The sequence below is a fragment of the Zalophus californianus genome, chromosome 16, assembly GCF_009762305.2.
Source record: "Zalophus californianus isolate mZalCal1 chromosome 16, mZalCal1.pri.v2, whole genome shotgun sequence".
Classification (NCBI taxonomy): Eukaryota; Metazoa; Chordata; class Mammalia; order Carnivora; family Otariidae; genus Zalophus; species Zalophus californianus.
Genome location: NC_045610.1, coordinates 5,938,850 through 5,956,518, shown reverse-complemented (window position 1 = coordinate 5,956,518; position 17,669 = coordinate 5,938,850). Strand labels below are relative to the sequence as shown.

The following is a 17,669-nucleotide window of genomic DNA, read 5'->3' as shown; positions in this document are numbered from 1 at the left end:
TTGAAATGAATTAATTCCTAGGTAGGGACGTATTTGTACATCTAAAGCAACCCTTTGGATTAAGAATGACCCATCATCCAAGAAAAGCAGTAAGCGACAAAAAAAAAAAAAAAAAAAAAAAAAATCTCAGGAGGGAAAACCCCGGTGTACCTTGAGCACAAAGTTGTCCTCAGCCTGGAGCTTCAGATCCACTACTGCCTTCCGAACCAATGCTTCGAAGTCGAGGTCTCTCCTCCGGGGGACGTCCAGGGCAGGAAAGAGGTCCCCAATCAGGCCCATGAACACTGGTATGTCGTCAGTCACGATCTTGGGGATGGGTTGAAATCTCGCAAGGAACGCATCAGGACTTGGTCCTCGGGGCGGGTCAGGGTCCCCCTCGCTTCAGGGATCCAGCCACCACCAGCACAGACTTGATGGCCCGCAGGCCCCAGTCATAGTGATCCTGAGGGAAGGAGGCACAGGTCAGGCAGGACCTGCTGGGATGCAGAACGCCCTATGCCCATGCTAGTACCCTATAAAATTATAGGCAGGTGACCTTCTGAGGTCAAGGCGGAGGCTCAGGAAAGGACCAATGACATGGAATATCGTGGTGGTCACAGATCCCAGCTCCGGTCTGGCCTAATGCTACTTTTCAGCTTGTGATGACAATGATGCAGACCCAGAGCATACAGGGGGTTGGGGGCCAGGGAAAGCAAAAAGAACCACCTCCCGACCTATCTGGCTACTTCTTGCACGTTCAGAGAGCGGAAGGGCATCCGGGAGGAAGCCACGTTAGCTCTTAGGGATGGTCGAGGCTAAGCTCACATGCTCTACACCAAGGAGGCCTTCAAACGCTCTGAGAAAAGCAACGAAGAAAAATTACCAGTAGCAACTCGTAGAAAGGCAGTGGCAAGAGTTTAAATCAAGAGGCAGGGGTGCCTGGATACAAGTGGTAGGAAGAAAATGAGATGGATTTGAGAGAGATCCAGAGGGTGGAATGCAGAACCATTCATCCTTGATTAGATAGAAAAGAAAAATGCCTGGAAAAGAAAAACGCCAAGGATGACTCCCAGCGTTCCAGGATTAGCCAGTGAGTAAGGGAGGGTTTTGCGTTCTGAAGCACAGAATGCAAGAGAAGTAGGCTGGGGTGGGGACCGGCAGGAAGATGGGCTTTAGATGCCGAGTGAGAGGAGCTTTTCTCACACTCAGGAGAGCTGTGGTATAGACCGCTGAATATACAGTTTAGAGCTCAAAGAGAGGTTCGGGGTGGATTTGTGGCTGTCAGCTGCTGGCCTGCAAGTCAGTGGTGGTGGGGAGCTGGCAGTTGATGCCATGAGCAAGGGGCCCAGGAAAGCATGGAGAAACAGAAGAGGTTTTTAAAGAAATCCACCTGGGACAGATTTCACGGGGCTGAGTGCGCCCGTGCTGTGGCAGCAAAGATAGTTCTAGTAAGAGGGAAGTAAGTAAGAAAGGCCTGAAGGGAGGAGAAGCTCAATGGGAACAGCCCAAGGAAGCCTGACTGGCTGTCCCTGTCACCAAGAAATTCTCCACCCAAGGCATGAACCTTGGAGGTTCTTGTTCCTGTGTAGGGACCTGCCCCAGGTAGAAGCCACATTTAAGGACAAGCAACAATGACCTCTGTGGGACTCCTTAATGGCCTAACTATCTCTTCCCAACCCTTTCCCCATCCATGGCCCTTCAGGTAGAGACAATTCCCTTCCAGGGAATTTTGTCGGCCCACGGAGGTGTTTTCTCATGGGAACTCGATATATGAGGTGTTGCCAAGTAGTCTATGAAAAAAGTTCAGGGGCGCCTGGGTGGCTCAGTCGGTTAAGTGGCTGCCCTTCCCGCTCCAGGTCATGATCCCAGAGGTCCTGGGATCAAGCCCCACATCGGGCTCCCTGCTCAGTGGAGAGCCTGCTTCTCCCTCTCCCTCTGCCTGCCTCTCTGCCTACTTGTGCCCTCTCTCTGTCATAATAAATAAAAAAAATCTTAAAAAAAAAAAGAAAAAAAAAGTTTGGGGGCCAAATAGGTGTTTTTTGGTTTGTTTGTTTTTTAATGCTAGGCTAAGAAAAATGAACACGAATCTTTGTTGTAGAAGTGGTCAGGAGCTTTTGCTAATTCTTACAGACACACTGACTCTCTGTGAGAAGGCTCTAGTACATTGGCCCAGAGCTGGGCAAATCACATGGGACTGGTGGTCCCAGCCAAACTAGGGAGAGTACCTGTTTTAGACAGCAGCTCTTCTTGCACAACTGGTAAAGGGTGATGAACTTTCTGGCTAATGACCGTGCTTCAGTGAATCCTTCTGCCACCAGCATGATCTCGCAGATCAGCTCAAAGTCTGGAACCACCATTGCACAAGGCCTGTGAACAGGGAGACAGAGGGCCAAGATGGTTTCCAAGCCACAGCTGAAGGGGGGCTTGGAAGACAAGCGACATTGGCTGAGATCACGGACAGAGGGCATCTGTGAGTATAAAACCTTAGCTCTTAGCAAGAGTTTCATCTAAGACTCCCAAGGATAAAAAGGATGAGATTGACCAAGCCATTTGAACACTCTGGTCCAGGGTGAGGATGATGGTAGCAGGCAGGGGGCAGAGTTGGGGCTACAGCTCATCTTGGTAACCTGGGCCTGCGTACCTTACACAGGCACAGGTTAGTAAAGGCTTTAGTAATTCATAATTTATTAGTTACTTCTGTAACAGATTAGGGGCTAAGTTTGGTGGGAATTAGGTCTCTCCCTGGGGTCTACAATCTATTCCTCATTTTCAAAACATATCTCTCCTCCAAACGTAGACACTTGGGGCTTATTCTGTGCTTACATGCATACAAATGTAAATATCTAATGCTGAGGTCTAAAGTAAATACCACTTAACCCCATCTTGCCACAAAATGCACATATGAGGGGGCACCTGAGTGGCCTCAGCTGGTTTAAGCGACTGACTCTTGATTTCAGTTCAGGTCATGATCTCAGCATCTGAGATGGAGCCCTGCATCAGGCTCCATGCTCAGCACGTTGTCTGCTTGGGATTCTCTCTCCCTCTCCCCCTGCCCCTCCCCCTGCTCGCATGTTCTCTAAAATGAATAAATAAAATTCTTTTTAAAATGTCATACATGAGAATACAGAGGGGAATTTTTGTCTCTCTATAAGATTTGCTGTGGTTTTCCCCCCCCTCTAGCTCTACAAATATTTGATTTTTAAAATTACTTATTTTTTTTTAAAGATTTTATTTATTTATCTGAGAGAGAGAGAATGAGAGATAGAGAGCACGAGAGGGGAGAGGGTCAGAGGGAGAAGCAGACTCCCCCCGCTGAGCAGGGAGCCCGATGCGGGGACTCGATCCCGGGGACTCCAGGGATCATGACCTGAGCCCGAAGGCAGTCGCCTAACCAACTGAGCCACCCAGGCGCCCCTAAAATTACTTATTTTTAAAATTAAATTATTAAGTATGTAACGAGGAGGCCCTAAGGTCGTTCACATTTCCTTAACTGCATTTTCCCTACACCTGATATAAAATTTTCAAAAACATATCATTCAAGAACATTTTTCCTTTAAATTATTTTACATTGTATTGAAATTCAAAGGTGCCAACCAAAACACTTAGATTCTCAAAATTATTTTGCAGCCTGAAAATAAGGTGAAGTACGCATACCATACAACAGAATGCGTTAAGACCGTGGGAAAGAATGCTATAGGAGGAAAAACTATTTAGTGCACAGGAAAAATAGTTAAACAAGGCAGGATCCTCACTTAAGTAGGTTCTTTTCCCAAGTTTGAAAAAAGCAACACTCTGCCCACCCGGGACTATTGGAAGGGAGGATGCCCAAAGGGTTTAACGTACTCTCTGGATGATAGTATTTAGACAGGGAGAGCTAGTGTTCTGGAGTCAGACTGTTTGGGTTTGAACCCAGGTTCTGTGGCCTCGCTACTTGGGCTCCTAGCTAACCACAGTAACTGGGGGTTCTGACCCTAGGCAATTTGCTGACCCTATTTTCTCCCTGTACAAGGGGGATACTAGTGGTACCGACCTCACAGATAGGGCTTTTGTGAAAATGAAGTATAAAAGTAGACGTTTGTATTTATTGTTTTTACACATATTTTTCTCCCCCCACCCCATCCAAATTTTCTGGTATAAATGTTCCCTTTAAATTCGGGGGGTGGGGGATGTTAAAGGAGTAATTCTGATCAGGGTGATAATCCACCTCTGTTATTGCTTGTAAACATGAGGCTCACTTAAGAAATACTTTGTGCAAACAAAGAGCCACCACTTTGGGTAACCAACAAGCTCTGGGTTACAGTGGGCACTGGCCTGGGGCTGGGGCAGGGATGCCTACACCGCACCTGTGACATAGGGATCTGCCACCGCTGGAGCGCACGGGGACCCGACCAAGGGGCGCAGTGCACAGGGAAGCTCTTCAGCGGTCTCCTGGGCTCCGTGTCCCCACAGAGCAGGGGCTCTGGGTCCCCAGATGAAGCTGATCTCTGTGTCACGGCTCCCACTGCCTCTCTGTCTTAGGTAATGGTCCAGTAGGCAGAAAATCAGAAGCCATGAGGCATCTTTTGTTGTTGGGCTGACTTCTCTTTGCTGAGACAAAGAACGGAGACTGCAGCCCCTTCTAGAAAATGCGTTTGTGTTTTCTTAACACAATAAAGAAGATTTAAAAGCATGGCAATGTCCACCGGTGGCCCAAGGCGAGGTATAAGAGGTGTTCTCATGCCTCGTTACTAGAAGCGTGATTCAGTACTGCTCTTGTTTAGAAAGCAATTTGTTAGTGTGTGTCAAGAGCCTTAAAATGCAAATATTTTCCCCCATTCTGTCGGTTGTCTTTTGGTTTTGTGGACTGTTTCTTTTGCTGTACAAAAGCTTTTTATGTTGATGAAATCCCAATAGTTCATTTTTGCCCTGGCTTCCCTTGCCTTTGGCGATGTCTCTAGGAAGAAGTTGCTGCGGCTGAGGTCGAAGAGGTTGCTGCCTGTGTTCTCCTTTAGGATGCTGATGGACTCCTGTCTCACGTTTAGGTCTTTCAACCATTTGGAGTCTATTTTTGTGTGTGGTGTAAGGAAATGGTCCAGTTTCATTCTGCATGTGGCTGTCCAATTTTCCCAACACCATTTGTTGAAGAGACTGCCTTTTTGCCATTGGACATTCTTTCCTGCTTTGTCAAAGATGAGTTCACCATAGAGTTGAGAGTCCATTTCTGGGCTCTCGATTCTGTTCCATTGATCTACGTGTCTGTTTTTGTGCCAGTACCATACTGTCTTGATGATGACAGCTTTGTCATAGAGCTCGAAGTCCGGAATTGTGATGCCGCCAGCTTTGCTCTTCTTTTTCAACATTCCTCTGGCTATTCGGGGTCTTTTCTGGTTCTAAACAAATTTTAGGATTATTTGTTCCATTTCTTTGAAAAAAGTGGATGGTGTTTTGATGGGGATTGCATTGAACGTGTAGATTGCTCTAGGTAACATTGACATCTTCACAATGTTTGTTCTTCCAATCCATGAGCATGGAACGTTTTTCCATGTCTTTGTGTCTTCCTCAATTTCTTTCATGAGTATTTTATAGTTATCACATAAAGGGCTAGTATCCAAAATCTATAAAGAACTTATCAAACTCAACATCCAAAGAATAAATAATCCAATCAAGAAATGGGCAGAAGACATGAACAGACAATTTTCCAAAGAAGACATCCAAATGGCCAATGGACGCATGAAAAAGTGCTCAACATCGCTTGGCATCAGGGAAATCCAAATCAAAACCTCAATGAGATACCACCTCACACCCGTCAGAATGGCTAAAATTAACAAGTCAGGAAACGACAGATATTGGCGGGGATGCGGAGAAAGGGGAACCCTCCTACACTGTTGGTGGGAATGTAAGATGCTGCAACCACTCTGGAAAACAGTATGGAGGTTCCTCAAAAAGTTGAAAAAAGAGCAGCAATTGCACTCCTGGGTATTTACCCCAAAGATACAAATGTAGGGATCCGAAGGGGTACGTGCACCCCAATGTTTATAGCAGCAATGACCACAATAACCAAACTGTGGGAAGAGCCAAGACGTCCATCGACAGATGAATGGATAAAGAAGATGTGGTATATATACACAATGGAATATTATGCAGCCATCAAAAGGAATGAGATCTGCCATTTGCAACGACGTGGATGGAACTGGAGGGTGTTATGCTGAGTGAAATAAGTCAGTCAGAGAAAGACATGTATCAAAGGACCTCAGTGATATAAGGAATTCTTAATCTCAGGAAACAAACTGAGGGTTGCTGGAGTGGTGGGGGGTGGGAGGGATGGGGTGGCAGGGTGACAGACATTGGGGAGGGTATGTGCTATGGTGAGTGCTGTGAATTGTGTAAGACTGTTGAATCACAGCTCTGTACCTCTGAAACAAATAATGCAATATATGTTAAGAAAATAAAAAAGAAGAAGATAGCAGGAGGGGAAGAAATGAAGGGGGTAAATCGGAGGGGGGCGATGCACCATGAGAGACGATGGACTCTGGAGAAACAAACTGAGGGTTCTAGAGGGGAGGGGGGGTGGGGGGATGGGTTAGCCTGGTGATGGGTATTAAAGACGGCACGTTCTGCGTGGAGCACTGGGAGTTATGCACAATGAATCATGGAACACTACATCACAAACTAATGATGTAATGTATGGTGATTAACATGACAATAAAAAATTAAAAAAAAAACAGAAAAAGAAAAGAGCCTTAAAATGCACCTCCCTCTTGGGGGAGGCGGAGCAAGATGGTGGAGGAGTAGGAGACCTAGATTTCGTCTGGTCTCAGGAATTCAGCTGAATAGGGATCAAACCATTCTGAACACCTACGAACTCAACAGGAGATCGAACAGGAGAGTAGCAACAACTCTCTGAACAGAGAAGCGACCACTTACTGGAAGGTAGGGCGTGCGGAGAAGTGAATCCGAGGCGATATTCGGGAGGATAGACGGCGGGGGAGGGGCCTCCATCGGCCGCTTCTGGCAAGTGCTAGAGCCTCGGAGCACAAAATCGGACCTTTTAGAAGTTGGCTCGGTGGAGGGACGTCGCTGCGGTGGCTAAGCGGGGGGTGGAATCCTCCCGGGACAGTGTGGTCTCAGGACCCTTGGGGTCACAGAAAGACCGGGGGTGCCTGAGTGTGCCAGAGCTCCCAGGTATCGGAGCGGGGAAGCCGGCTGCAGAGACGGAGCCGAGGCGCGGGCTCTCAGCTCGGGGTGGCCATAGACTGTGATCCGCGGCCCAGTCGGGGCACGGCTCCCCCAGCAGGGACCCAACAAGCGGCAGATCCGGGGAGACTCCCCTTCCTTCCCGGGGAGGAGCGGTGCGGGAACGCACTGCAGGGATCTGCTGGGTTTGGAGACTCCGCGCGGGGTCGGGTGCCAGAGATAGAAATGCTCGGTCACAGGCCGGGTGAGCACGGAGTGCAGCCGGAGACCGGGGACACGGAAGTGACTGCTTTTCTCTGGGGGCGCACTGAGGAGCGGGGCCCCGAGTTCTCAGCTCCTCCGAGTGGAGATTGGGAGGCCACCATTTCTGCCCTGGTCCTCCAAAGCTGTACCGAGAGCTTGCAGGGAACAAAAGCTCCTGAGAGCAAACCGGAGCAGCTTCCTTAGCCCGGACCGACAAGGGCGGGGCAATTCCGCCTCCGGCAAAGACATTTGGAAACCACAGCAACAGGCCCCTCCCCCAGAAGATCAGCACGAACAGCCAGCAAGCCAAGACCAAGTTGATCGATCAAGGAGAATAGGAGAACTCCAGCGCTAGGGGAACACTGCACATAGATTCATGGCTTTTTTTTTTTTTTTTTTTTTTTTACCATGATTCATTATTTCATCAAAGTTAATTTTTGTTGACTGTTTTTTTTATTTTTTCTTTTTCCCTTTTTCAACCAACATCTTATAAATCCCTTTTTAAAAAAAAAAAAAACATTTTTCATTTTTCAATTTTTAGAGTCATATTTTATCCCTTCATAGTAGTTACCCTTATTTTTGGCATATATATATATATAAGTTGTTCTCTCTTTAAAATTTTGAGGTACAGTTTCTTCTAACAGATCAAAATATACCCTAAATCACTAGTGTATGGCTTTGTTCTAGTCTCCTGCCTGATCACATTCTCTCCCTTTTTCCTTTTTTTTTTTCTTAAATCTTCTTTCTTTTTTCAAACAACTTATCTACCAAGTCCTTTTTATAAAATCTTTTATAATTTTCATCTTTACAGTCATCTTCCATCCCTTCATTGTATCAACCCTTATTTTGTACATATATGTCTTTCTTCCTTTAAAATTTTAGGAGGCACTTTTTCTAACAGACCCAAATACGCCCAAAATCTAGTGTGTGGCACTGATCTATGCACTAGCCTGATCATATTTGATCATATTCTGCCTTTTTTGTATTGTTTTGTTTTTGTTTTTATCTTTTTTTTTTTCTTTTTCTCTTTCTTTTTTCTTTCTTTCCCTTTCTTTTCCCTGGTTTTCAGGTCTTTTCTGATTTGTATACACTATATTTGCTGGGGACGTTGTAAACCTGTTAGCATTTTGTTCTCTCATTCATCTATTCTCCTCTGGACAAAATGACAAGACAAAAGAAATCACCTCAGCAAAAAGAACAAGAGGTAGTACCGTCAGCCAGGGGACCTACCTCAATACGGACATTAGTACGATGTCGGACCTAGAGTTCAGAATCATGACTTTAAAGATACTAGCTGGGCTTGAAAAAAGCGCGGAAGTTATTAGAGAAACCCTTTCTGGAGAAATAAAAGAACTAAAATCTACCAAATCGAAATCAAAAAGGCTATTGATGAGGTGCAATCAAAAATGGGGGCACTAAATGCTAGGATAATGAGGCAGAAGAGAGAATCAGCGATATAGAAGACCAAATGATGGAAAATAAAGAGGCTGAGAAAAAGAGAGAGAAACAACTACAGGATCACGAGGGCAGAATTCGAGAGATAAGTGATATGATAAGACGAAACAACATTAGAATAATTGGGATCCCAGAAGAAGAAGAAAGAGAGAGAGGGGCAGAAGGTATATTGGAGCAAATTATAGCAGAGAACTTCCCTAATGTGATGAAGGAAACAGGCATTAAAATCCAGGAGGCACAGAGAACCCCTCTCAAAATCAATAATAATAGGTCAACACCCCGACATCTAATAGTAAAACTTACGAGTCTCAGAGACAAAGAGAAAATCCTGAAAGCAGCTCGGGAGAAGAGATATGTAACCTACAATGGTAGAAACGTTAGATTGGCAACAGACCTATCCACAGAGACCTGGCAGGCCAGAAAGGACTGGCAAGATATCTTCAGAGCACTAAACGAGAAAAATATGCAGCCAAGAATACTATATCCAGCTAGGCTGTCATTGAAAATAGAAGGAGAGAGTAAAAGCTTCCAGGACAAACAAAAACTAAAGGAATTTGCAAACACGAAACCAGCCCTCCAAGAAATATTGAGAGGGGTCCTCTAAGCAAAGAGAGAACCTAAAAGCAGCAAAGAGCAGAAACGAACACAGACAACAGTTAACAGTCACCTTACAGGTAATACAATGGCACTAAATTCATACCTTTCAATAGTTACCCTGAATGTAAATGGGCTAAATGCCCCAATCAAAAGACACAGGCTATCAGATTGGATTAAAAAACAAGACCCATCAATATGCTGTCTGCAAGAGACTCATTTTACACCCAAAGACACCCCCATATTGAAAGTGAGGGGGTGGAAACCATTTACCATGCTAATGGACACCAAAAGAAAGCTGGGGTGGCAATCCTTATATCAGACAAACTAGATTTTAAAACAAAGACTGTAATAAGAGATGAGGAAGGACACTATATCCTACTAAAAGGGTCTATCCAACAAGAAGATCTAACAATTGTAAATATCTATGCCCCGAACATGGGAGCAGCCAATTATATAAGGCAATTAATAACAAAAGCAAAGAAACACATTGACAACAATACAATAATAGTGGGGGACTTTAACACCCCCCTGACTGAAATGGACAGATCATCTAAGCAAAAGATCAACAAGGAAATAAAGACTTTAAATGACACACTGGAACAAATGGACTTCACAGACATATTCAGAACATTCCATCCCAAAGCAAAGGAATACACATTCTTCTCTAGTGCCCATGGAACATTCTCCAGAATTGATCACATCCTAGGTCACAAATCAGGTCTCAATCGGTACCAAAAGATTGGGATCATTCCCTGCATATTTTCAGACCACAATGCTTTGAAACTAGAACTCAACCACAAGAGGAAAGTCGGAAAGAACTCAAATACATGGAGGCTAAAGAGCATCCTACTAAAGAATGAATGGGTCAACCAAGAAATTAAAGAAGAATTAAAAAAATTCATGGAAACCAATGAAAATGAAAACACAACTGCTCAAAATCTTTGGGATACAGCAAAGGCAGTCCTGAGAGGAAAGTATATAGCAATACAAGCCTTTCTCAAGAAACAAGAAAGGTCTCAAATACACAACCTAACCCTACACCTAAAGGAGCTGGAGAAAGAACAGCAAAGAAAGCCTAAACCCAGCAGGAGAAGAGAAATCATAAAGATCAGAGCAGAAATCAATGAACTAGAAACCAAAAGAACAGTAGAACAGATCAACGAAACTAGGAGCTGGTTCTTTGAAAGAATTAACAAGATTGATAAACCCCTGGCCAGACTTATCAAAAAGAAAAGAGAAATGACCCAAATCAACAAAATCATGAATGAAAGAGGAGAGATCACCACCAACACCAAAGAAATACAAACAATTATAAGAACATATTATGAGCAACTCTATGCCAGCAAATTAGATAACCTGGAAGAAATGGGTGCATTCCTAGAGATGTATCAACTACCAAAACTGAACCAGGAAGAAATAGAAAACCTGAACAGACCTATAACCGCTAAGGAAATTGAAACAGTCATCAAAAATCTCCCAAGAAACAAAAGCCCAGGGCCAGATGGCTTCCCAGGGGAATTCTATCAGACATTTCAAGAAGAATTAATACCTATTCTCCTGAAACTGTTTCAAAAAATAGAAATGGAAGGGAAACTTCCAAACTCATTTTATGAGGCCAGCATTACCTTGATCCCAAAACCAGACAAAGACCCCATCAAAAAAGAGAATTACAGACCAATATCCTTGATGAACATGGATGCAAAAATTCTCACCAAAATACTAGCCAATAGGATCCAACAGTACATTAAAAGGATTATTCACCACGACCAAGTGGGATTTATCCCTGGGCTGCAAGGCTGGTTCAACATCCACAAATCAATCAACGTGATACAATACATTAACAAAAGAAAGAACAAGAATCATATGATCCTCTCAATAGATGCAGAAAAAGCATTTGACAAAGTACAGCATCCTTTCTTGATCAAAACTCTTCAGAGTATAGGGATAGAGGGTACATACCTCAATATCATAAAAGCCATCTATGAAAAACCTACAGCGAATATCATTCTCAATGGGGAAAGGCTGAGAGCTTTTCCCCTAAGGTCAGGAACGCGGCAGGGATGTCCACTCTCACCACTGCTATTCAACATAGTATTAGAAGTCCTAGCCACAGCAATCAGACAACAAAAAGAAATCAAAGGCATCCAAATCAGCAAAGAGGAAGTCAAACTCTCACTCTTTGCAGATGATATGATACTGTATGTGGAAAACCCAAAAGACTCCACCCCAAAACTGCTAGAACTCATACAGGAATTCAGTAAAGTAGCAGGATATAAAATCAATGCACAGAAATCAGTGGCATTCCTATACACCAACAACAAGACAGAAGAGAGACAAATCAAGGAGTCGATCCCATTTACAATTGCACCCAAAACCATTAGATACCTAGGAATAAATCTAACCAAAGAGGCAAAGGATCTGTACTCAGAAAACTATAAAATACTCAGGAAAGAAATTGAAGAAGACACAAAGAAATGGAAAAACGTTCCATGCTCATGGATTGGGAGAATCAACATTGTGAAGATGGTCAATGCTACCTAGAGCAATCTACACATTCAATGCAATCCCCATCAAATACCATCCACTTTTTTCAAAGAAATGGAACAAATAATCCTAAAATTTGTATGGAACCAGAAGAGACCCAGAATAGCCAGAGGAATACTGAAAAAGAAAAGCAAAGCTGGCGGCATCACAATTCCGGACTTCCAGCTCTATTACAAAGCTGTCATCATCAAGACAGTATGGTACTGGCACAAAACAGACACATCGATCAATGGAACAGAATCGAGAGCCCAGAAATGGACCCTCAACTCTATGGTCAACTTATCTTTGACAAAGCAGGAAAGAATGTCCAATGGAAAAGAGACAGTCTCTTCAACAAATGGTGTTGGGAAAATTGGACAGCCACATGCAGAAGAATGAAACTGGACCATTTCCTTACACCACACACAAAAATAGACTCCAAATGGTTGAAAGACCTAAATGTGAGACAGGAGTCCATCAAAATCCTAAAGGAGAACACAGGTAGCAACCTTTTCGACCTTAGCCGCAGCAACTTCTTCCTAGAAACATCGCCAAAGGCACGGGAAGCCAGGGCAAAAATGAACTATTGGGATTTCATCAAGATAAAAAGCTTTTGCACAGCGAAAGAAACAGTCCACAAAACCAAAAGACAACCGACAGAATGGGAGAAAATATTTGCAAATGACATATCAGATAAAGGGCTAGTATCCAAAATCTATAAAGAACTTACCAAACTCAACACCCAAAGAACAAATAATCCAATCAAGAAATGGGCAGAAGACATGAACAGACATTTCTCCAAAGAAGACATCCAAATGGCCAACAGGCACATGAAAAAGTGCTCCACATTGCTCGGCATCAGGGAAATCCAAATCAAAACCTCAATGAGATACCACCTCACACCCGTCAGAATGGCTAAAATTAACAAGTCAGGGAACGACAGATGTTGACGGGGATGTGGAGAAAGGGGAAGCCTCCTACACTGTTGTTGGGAATGCAAGCTGGTGCAATCCCTCTGGAAAACAGTATGGAGGTTCCTGAAACAGTTGAAATTAGAGCTACCGTTCGATCCAGCAATTGCCCTACTGGGTATTTACCCCAAAGATACAAATGTAGGGACCCGAAGGGGTACGTGCACCCCAATGTTTATAGCAGCAATGTCCACAATAGCCAAACTGTGGAAAGAGCCAAGATGTCCATCGACAGATGAATGGATAAAGACGAGGTGGTATATATACACAATGGAATATTATGCAGCCATCAAAAGGAATGAGATCTTGCCATTTGCAACGACGTGGATGGAACTGGAGGGTGTTATGCTGAGTGAAATAAGTCAATCAGAGAAAGACATGTATCACAGGACCTCACTGATATGAGGAATTCTTAATCTCAGGAAACAAACTGAGGGTTGCTGGAGTGGTGGGGGGTGGGAGGGATGGGGTGGCAGGGTGACAGACATTGGGGAGGGTATGTGCTATGGTGAGCGCTGTGAATTGTGCAAGACTGTTGAATCACAGATCTGTACCTCTGAAACAAATAATGCAATATATGTTAAGAAAATAAAAAAGAAGAAGATAGCAGGAGGGGAAGAATGAAGGGGGGTAAATCGGAGGGGGAGATGCACCATGAGAGACGATGGACTCTGAGAAACAAACTGAGGGTTCTAGAGGGGAGGGGGTTGGGGGGATGGGTCAGCCTGGTGATGGGTATTAAAGACGGCATGTTCTGCGTGGAGCACTGGGAGTTATGCACAATGAATCATGGAACACTACATCACAAACTAATGATGTAATGTATGGTGATTAACATAACAATAAAAAATTAAAAAAAAAACAGAAAAAGAAAAGAGCCTTAAAATGCACTTCCCTCTTAACTCAGTGATTCTGCTGCTGGGAAGTCAGCGAAAGAAAATAATCATGCATATAGAGAAAAGGACTTATATACAAAGATGCACATTACAGCATTATGTACACATTTCTTTTAAATATTAGAAACCGTCTTAATATTTAAATATGGGGGGCTACTTAATTACACCGTGGACCATGTGCTTGGTAGGATAAAATGTAGCCGTGATATTAGATTTCTTAAGAATATCTAATAGAAGAGATGATTTATGATAGGATTATGATAGAGTATGAAGTGGGAAAAACCAAAGCAATATGAAACTGTGTCGACCACAAATGTAGGACTTTAAAATACCCTATATAAAGGAGAACAGAATAGAATTAAGCAAGACATAATTTTACCGGTGATAGCATGAAAGGTGGTTTTATAAACTCTACTTTTTTATGTGTTCCAAATTTCTTCTAATATATATGCCATACATTTTCAGTGGAAAAAATCAGAAGCAGTTTCTCTCTCAGGCCCCTGCATGGGGCAGGGCTGACACTCACCTGAAGAGAGACTTGAGGTTCTCTGGAAGTTCCGTGCGGCCGGCGTAGCCCGGGTTCATGGTGATGAAGATTCCCACAGAAGGATCCAGGCTAATCTCCTCCCCAAGGAAGTTGAACCGCTGCTTCTTGTCTCGGATTGCATCTTGAATGCTTTTGACCTGGTGAACAAGTCGACGGAAAAGGTCTGCACCGTGTTCCAGGGGCGGAGTGAAAGCTAAGGCTGGGAAGCGTGATTACGCCCGGTGCGGACACCAGCTCTGTGGCCCCTTTCATTGAAGGACAGGCGCAGTGACTGCACCCTGGACCCTCTACTGATGCTGCCCGTGCAAAGGAAATCTGGTCACCCACATCCGTATTGACAGCACAGCAGCTAAGGGGTTGGGAGTGAGCAGCAAACAGGTATCTATCCCTACTGACCACTCACCAGGCACTGTTCCGAGGGCTTCTTACGTATTAATTCATTTTCTCTCCACCAAGATCCTTCGAACCCCTTTCTCTATGATGGCCCAGAAGCACTAGGCAGTGGGGTAGTTCACCTGACCTTGCACAGCTAGTAAGTGGTCGTGTTCTGGACTTGAATCCAGGCAAGTGGATTCCGGAGCCTGGGCTCTTGGCCCCTGCATGATGGAGGGAAGACCAGGACCTAGCCCCCGGGGTTGTTCTGAGGATTAAATGAAATCAAGCCTGTAAAGAGCTTAGCATACAGAAAATGCTTAAGAACAGCCGCTGACATGGAAATCGTTAACGTGGTCCTCAGCCTGGCTCCTCAGGTTACGTCTCTAGAACAGACAGCATGAACACAGCTTACCTCTTTAGGGATCGTGTGCCCTGCAGATGGCAAAGCAAGGCTTGGAGCCACATCCCCAAGGGCTAGGAGTGCCTTTCTAAAGAGATCAGACTTTTTCTTAAAGTAGGAACTGAAGCTGAAGCTTGACCTGATCATTCCAGATCACCCTCACAGCAGTGGGTGGAAAGACAGAAACAAAATCACCGTTTTCACACACAGCGCTTTGGAAAAGCGTGTGCAAAAAATGATCAGCGACGGGAGGGAAAACAAGAGGGGCACACTTGTTCGGCCAGGCCCCAGAATGTCTCCGAGTTATCTGCAGCTTCTTGGGGTTCCTGAAAGCAAAGCCTGAAAGTGGGGGGAGCAGTGCAAGGTTCTGAATGAGCTCCAGTCACATTGGCCATGGTCAGGGTGTTTAGAATAGCCAAGGGTTCTGGGGAGACTGGGCTGCAGGTGCATGTGTAGGTCTGGGGGAGAGAGGACAGACTTAAACAGAGAAGGACATGGCCAGAGCGGGAGCATTTATGAAAGACAAAGAAAGAGAGACAGATGAACAGACTGACAGCAGGAAGTGAAAGAGAAAGACATGAAGCCGCTGGACCACCTACCACGGAGGCAGGCTCTCTCCAGTGTCAGGCTGGGCAGAACTCACTGGAACGTGGGACAGGTCTACAGTTAGGATTCCGCTCCTTTCCCCAAGTGAAGCTCTCAAGACCAAAGCATTTGAGCTCATGGCAATCAGTTTGAGACTGAAACGTCTCTTCTGCATACAGAGTGGCAATACCCTTGTAGGGCAGGTGGTCTTCAGCTCCCCGCACATGTGGGGCTCCCGGCACAGTCCTGCATAGCACCTCCTGCCTCCCCATCACCCCGCTGCTTATGTGGGTGGTAAAGAATGGGCTCTCATGGAGTCTCAAACACAGGTAGGCGTAAACCGATACCAAAAGGGCCAGGGACACTCCTCACTCACGGGGGTCTATTTCTCTGCTAAAAACTCATCGCTTTGAAATGAGGCCCTAAACTCACACGGCATAACAACAAAAGAATAACTGACATTTACCGAGCACTTGGTATGTACCAGGCGCTTCTCTGAGTATTTCGTGTGAGTTATCCCGTTAAGTCCCTTCAATAGCCGGATGAGATGGGCAGATCCTTATTTTAAAGATAGGGAAGCTGAGCCAAAGGCAGTTAAAAAGCAGTGCTACAGTTATGCGAGATGCTGAGTTTAGGGAGGCAAGGCGAGGGGTATGTGGGGACCCAATGCTATTTCTGTAACTCTTCTATAAGTCTATTATCTGTTAAAAATAAAAAGTTACAAGAAAAAAAAAAAAAGAAACTTGCCAGCTCTCTAACAGTTGGTACGCGGGCAACCCGAGTTACCAACCAGGCAATCTGGTCCCAGAGCACATGCTCTTATTAGCCGCTTCCCCAAACTGCGTTTTACCAGGACACCATGCCAGCCACGTATGGTGCCTCATCAAACATGCACCTTTCAGGGGGATTTTATTTTGCTCTGAAAATAATCATAATTTAGAGACATGTGTTTCCACAAGGTAAGAAAAGGCTCATTTGCCACTCATTAAACACACACACACACACACACACACACACACAGAGAGAGAGAGAGAGAGAGAGAGAGAGCGCTACGTAGAAACCAGTGTTCTCGACCGGGGGTGATTTTGCACCTGCCCTCCCCAGGGGACATCTCCAGCCATGGCTGGAGACATTTCTGTTGTCCCAAGTAGGGGGGGAAATTTCTGGAATTATCAGACTCAAGACGTCGAAAATGCCAAAAGTTGGGAAAACCATGATCCTCAAAATTGAACATTTTACCAATAAGGAAATTGAAGGCAAGAAGATATAAGTTAATTCTGGTATTTCTGCTCATCCCCACTGCTGCATAGTGACCCCATCAGAGCTGCAGACTGGTCCCTCCCCCTCGGCGCGCCTGTGTCCTCCACTCCTTCTGCCCTGCCTGCTGTGGGGAGGACGTGTCTCTGCAGCCCGCTAACCTGGACCAGCGGGGCCTGAGCCTGTGCATCTTGAGATGCACCCATGCTCCACAGCCCTCAAGATGTTTCCCTCACTTGCCAGTCTCCCTCTCAGCTCTGGTTCTCAAAGTTTACTGAACGTGAGAACCACATGGAAAGTTCTTTAAACAAAACAAAACAAAACAAAACAAAACAAAACAAAAAATAACCCGTGATGCCTAGGTCCTGTCCCGGACCAATGAAATCAGAATCTTTGCAGGTGGAGACTGCATCTGTGCATCACTATGGGCACTTCTACTGTGCAGCCAGGGGCGAGGAGACTGAGGAGAAGCAGCAGGTGTCTACATTTAGTGTACAAATCCCTGGGGATGGTTTGGAATGTGGATTGTGTCACAGCCGGGCTGTGGTGGGTCTGGGTCTGCGTTTCTAATAAGCTCCCAGGGGAAGCCGATGCTGCTGGCCAGTGAAGTGTCCTTGCCATTGGACCCAGCTGCCCCCTACCAATTACAGGACCCTCCACTGGCCCCC

General features: G+C 45.0%; 2 protein-coding genes across 3 annotated transcripts in view; both read right to left on the bottom strand.

The window, feature by feature from the left end:
- The window catches only part of LOC113907915 (dynein heavy chain 9, axonemal), a 231,140-nt gene extending 230,830 nt beyond the window's left edge, over positions 1 to 310 (bottom strand). For both annotated transcript variants that reach the window (XM_035724711.1, XM_035724712.1), the window contains exon 1: positions 151 to 310. In XM_035724711.1, the coding sequence (XP_035580604.1) occupies positions 151 to 279 (129 nt within the window). In that variant the 5' untranslated portion in view covers positions 280 to 310. The remainder of the gene's footprint in view (positions 1 to 150) is intronic.
- Positions 308 to 17,669, bottom strand: part of LOC118356381 (dynein heavy chain 9, axonemal-like) — a 148,573-nt gene continuing 131,211 nt past the window's right edge. The window contains exons 29-31 of the mRNA XM_035724677.1: positions 14,364 to 14,521; positions 2,209 to 2,346; positions 308 to 445 (exon numbers count right to left, since the gene is read on the bottom strand). Of these exons, the coding sequence (XP_035580570.1) occupies positions 382 to 445; positions 2,209 to 2,346; positions 14,364 to 14,521 (360 nt within the window). The 3' untranslated portion in view covers positions 308 to 381. The remainder of the gene's footprint in view (positions 446 to 2,208; positions 2,347 to 14,363; positions 14,522 to 17,669) is intronic.